Below are 4,482 nucleotides of genomic sequence, written 5' to 3'. Positions count from 1 at the left end.
GTAGCAAGGCTCTCTTTAATTTTCTTAAAGATACAGGGTTAGGGCACAGCATATAGGAAATGGGAATTTTTTTTATTTTTTTATTTTTTATAACCATGCTAAGTACATGAAGCCCTGAAGAGAGAGAGAGAGAGAGAGAGAGAGAGAGAGAGAGAGAGAGAGAGAGAGAGAGAGAGAGAGAGAGAGATAGAGAGAGAGATAGAGAGAGAGAGAGAGAGAGAGAGAGAGCGCCTCTTCATCAGCAAGAAAGACACATCTGAAGACAGTTTGGGAGTCTGATGTTCGCGGCCACTCAGTCCCACACTCACCATGGCTTGGACAAAATATCAGCTCTTTCTCGCCGCTATGATGCTCATCACAGGCTCTATTAACACACTATCCGCAAAGTAAGTAACTTAGCACGCACGCGCTAGATGGTGTTTGTTTACATGCGATTATTGCTTACTTTTATTAGTTGCCCGAACTTCTGCCTCTACTAATAGGGTAGACAAGGGTGCTTTCACGTTTTCTTTTACAAAACTGTACGCCGTGTCCTTATTATTTTGTGGAGGCGTTTAATTTTATTATCTCAAAAGGAGAATTTGGACATGTTTTTTTGTTAAATAATGTGAGCAAAAATTAGATGAAAGAAAGGTGATCATCATTTTCCCTTTGCCTTTCAGTACTAATGTATGCACTTAATATATACAGACGAAGATGAAAATCGAACATTTCAGGACAAGATGATTAGACGACTCACGTGCAGTTGTGATGATCCGACGTGTCTTGACATGTTGATGCTGCAAAATCAGCAATTCTGCCACCAAAACCCTTGTGACTATTAGTCAATAGTGCAATCGCAGCAGTAAACATCTTACAATCAGAATTATGTAGTCCATTTTGACAAGATGTCTGCTGCAAATACTGTTAAGTAACTTGTAAATTGATACAGCTTTGTATCTAAAACAGAAGCTTGATGTTTCTAGGCAGACGGTATTTGATACCACACTTCACCCAGGGTCTGCTGAAAAACTGACACTCATGTTGATGATGATGCATCTCTGTTTTAACACTTCATTATATGTACACTTGGTTTTTACAGTGCCATAATCTCTATTCACTATTTACAGTGCCATAATCACTATTCTATTTATAACCATTTTTTTTCTAAAATCAATCAAGTCAAATGGTTTAAGTTAAATCTAAAGAAAGAGTTGTTAAAGTCTTTTCTTCATCATGAGGCTTTATGTCAGTCACACATTGTCATTTCATGATTGTAAAAATGGCATTAGTGTACCATGTGCATAGTTACTTATTAAACTTACAGTGACTGGCAGCTGGAAGACAGATTTTAAATTTTTAATATCATAGTTTTTAGTGTGTAGTGTGAATGGATAAAGAGAAAATCTCATTACAAATACAATACAAATATAACAAGCTTCCTGATCATGTCCAGTAGCCATTACTGTTTGGACAAAAGATTTGTGCGCAGTCCCAAACTTAAGCTATCTTTGAGTCAGTGTTTGCTATGAGTGCCTTATTTATTGTTATACTGCATATTAATACACATTAAGTCTGATGAATTGTAATATTGGAAAATGACACGTTTAATGACCTGAATCTGTTCATCTCCTAGATGGGCTGATATGTTCTCTGCACCTGGATGTTATGGTTCCCCAAATCATGCCTTCTCCCACCCTTTTGTACAGGTAATGATTTTCATCAATCCTCAAGATAACAACACACCATTCACATCAAACTTCCCTCTCATCACATTGTTTTCAGTACCTCTAAGAAAACAGAGAACTGAAAGTGTTATTTATGTTTTGGCAAAGTGAGAACTGGTCGGCTCTGTGTCCTTCTCTTCACATCACTTGTCCCCATCTCTGTTACTTTTCCTGCATGCATCTTAATATTTCTTCACCACACACCTCCTCCTCTCACCTTTCCAGGCCGTGGGAATGTTTTTGGGAGAGTTGTCCTGTCTGGTGGTGTTCCACATTCTCCTTTGTCATGATCGGCACAAACCTGAGCCCACGATGGATCCGGGCCAAAGTTTCAACCCCCTACTTTTCCTCCCCCCTGCCCTTTGTGACATGTTGGGAACATCCATCATGTATGTTGGTGAGTATCCAACATGTGAAGTATATTGTGTCCATAGTCTTTAGTTCTTAAAGGGTAGGTTCACTGATTTACAACCAGCCTTGTATCGTTACAGTGACAGCACTATAAGTAAATTAACAATGTGTATTATCTTACTATATATAGACAAGTTTCGATTTATAATAGCTGAAACATCCATTCTTTTTATTCTTGGATTGGCTTAAACAGGATCTGTACTTGTGTTTTCTTTCTCTAGCACTGAACATGACCAGTGCCTCCAGTTTCCAGATGCTGCGAGGAGCTGTGATCATCTTCACTGGACTGTTGTCTGTAGCGTTCTTAGGACGGCGGCTGCAGCCCAGCCAGTGGATTGGGATCCTAGTCACCATCATTGGTCTGGTGGTGGTTGGCCTGGCTGATTTTCTGAGTGGCCATGGGGATGACTCCCGTAAGCTCAGTGAGGTTATCACAGGTCAGTAGTTACCTGCTGCTGAATGGTTTTAATCATACATAATGATTATTTGCCTTTTACAAATCAGAAATCTTCTCGTAGGCTGGATATCAGGATTTTTTTCTTTATTTGATTATATCTTGCAACTTTATCTGACTGGACTGATTTTATGTTGATCTTGTCTTATAGGGGACCTTTTGATCATCATGGCACAGATTATTGTTGCAGTCCAGATGGTCCTGGAGGAGAAGTTTGTTTACAAGCACAATGTGCATCCACTGAAGGCTGTTGGGACTGAAGGTAAAGTTTTTAATGTAGTGACATATAAAGCCAATGACTAGTTTGGTCTAAGTATATTAATGCTATGTATTAATAATGTTGTCATAATGATAATGATAGGAATTTATCTTATGTCACACACTACAGTTTAAAAGTTTCAGGCCAGTAAGATTTTTTTTAATGTTTTTGAAAGAAGTCTCCAATACTTGCTAAGGCTGTGTTTATTTGATCAAAAATACAGCAAAAACAGTAATATTGTGAAATATAATTAAAAAAATTTAATATTTTAAAATGTAATTTATTCTTGTGACAGTAAAGCTGAATTTCAGAAGCCATTACACCAGTCTTCTGTATCACATGACCCTTCAGAAATTATTCTGATATTCTGATTTAGTGCTCAATAAATGTTTCTTATTATCAGTGCTGTTTTTGTGGAAACCATGATACTTTCTTTTTTTAGTTGAATAGAAAGTTCAAAAGAACAACATTTATTTATTTAGTCTTTATTATGTATGATCAATTACTAGAAAAGTCTTAACTGCTAAAAAGATTAAATCAGCAAAAAATCAAAGGTAGTATAGATTAATGAAACAAACAATGCTGATTCGCTTAGAACCAAATGTTGTCATTACCATAAGTGTTTGCTAGACCCCATTTAGGAGACCTTAATTTTTCAACGTAGCCCCCATAAAAGTCTGTGATTAACTTATCTGTCAATGCCTTTACAAATGACTGATTATATTTTCTGACTTGAAGCAGCGTCTGCATATCTGAGGTTATTTTACTCTCAATCCTCCCCATTCAATGCGGCCAAATATGCCTTTGTTAATGATGATCATCATTAACATCTACTGACAAACAGGCAATTTTGATTATTAAAAAAAAAATGTTTTATCAGTTTAGCAACACTTCTGTGACTGGTCTATTTCCCAGTGGCTTAGTTGTCTTCTCTTTATTAGGTTTTTTCGGATTTGTCATCCTCACTTTGCTCCTCATCCCAATGTTCTACATCCATGTGGGAAGTTTTGCTGACAACCCACGGCAGGTCCTTGAAGACGCATTGGACGCATTCTGTCAGATTGGCCATAAGCCCCTTATTTTACTGGCACTGCTGGGCAACACCGTGAGCATCGCCTTCTTTAACTTCGCCGGCATCAGCGTCACCAAGGAAATAAGTGCCACTACTCGCATGGTGCTGGACAGTCTGCGTACTGTGGTCATCTGGGTCATGAGTTTACTGCTGGGTTGGGAGGTATTCCACGGCCTACAGATTTTAGGCTTCATCATCCTACTCGTGGGTACAGCACTATACAATGGACTCCACAAGCCCTTGATGGCCAAACTACCCTGCTGCCCTAGAGAGCAGAGAGCAGAAGAGGCAGAAGCCCCAGAGAGAGAAAGACTGCTTGGTGCAGGAAAAGCTGCAAATGAGAGCTAATATTGGACTTTGAACAAAATGCTGCCCACAAAGCATTTCATTTTTAGTTTTAACTGTTATTTCCATTTTAAGAAGGAATCACATTTTTGTATTTTTGTTTTAGAGTTTGATTCAACACATGGGAACCATCACTACTTATTGCCTACAGCCATTTTTGTGGGCATGTCTCAACTGTTTAAAAAAAGGACAGTTGTGCTTAGATTTTAAAATGGTTGAATGCACATTTTTACTT

At 38.1% G+C, this 4,482-nt stretch overlaps 1 protein-coding gene across 2 annotated transcripts; it reads left to right on the top strand.

Moving 5' to 3' along the window:
• The first annotated feature begins 232 nt into the window (after window positions 1-232).
• Window positions 233-4,476, top strand: LOC107683918 (solute carrier family 35 member F6-like). Of its 2 annotated transcripts, XM_016479984.1 has the most exons (6): window positions 233-386; window positions 1,616-1,688; window positions 1,932-2,103; window positions 2,339-2,554; window positions 2,723-2,833; window positions 3,772-4,476. In XM_016479984.1, exons 1-6 carry the CDS (start codon window positions 310-312, stop codon window positions 4,248-4,250), a joined length of 1,128 nt encoding a protein of 375 aa, XP_016335470.1. In that variant the 5' UTR covers window positions 233-309; the 3' UTR covers window positions 4,251-4,476. The 2 variants fall into 2 exon arrangements, with proteins under 2 accessions (XP_016335470.1, XP_016335471.1); XM_016479985.1 differs by lacking the exon at window positions 1,616-1,688 and having other exon boundaries at window positions 313-386.
• The last annotated feature ends 6 nt before the right edge of the window (window positions 4,477-4,482 follow it).

Source organism: Sinocyclocheilus anshuiensis, unplaced genomic scaffold, assembly GCF_001515605.1.
Source record: "Sinocyclocheilus anshuiensis isolate Anshui unplaced genomic scaffold, SAMN03320099.WGS_v1.1 scaffold637, whole genome shotgun sequence".
Lineage (NCBI taxonomy): Eukaryota > Metazoa > Chordata > Actinopteri > Cypriniformes > Cyprinidae > Sinocyclocheilus > Sinocyclocheilus anshuiensis.
Note: the sequence above shows the minus strand (reverse complement) of the source record. Positions and strands in the feature narration are given on the sequence as shown.

Bases quoted from the DNA above. Each gene is read 5' to 3' on its own strand.
- LOC107683918 (XM_016479984.1), top strand. From the start codon at position 310: ATGGCTTGGACAAAATATCAGCTCTTTCTCGCCGCTATGATGCTCATC. The intron at 387-1,615 runs GTAAGTAACTTA...TTCATCTCCTAG, and splicing joins ATTAACACACTATCCGCAAA to ATGGGCTGATATGTTCTCTG. The intron at 2,555-2,722 runs GTCAGTAGTTAC...CTTGTCTTATAG, and splicing joins GCTCAGTGAGGTTATCACAG to GGGACCTTTTGATCATCATG.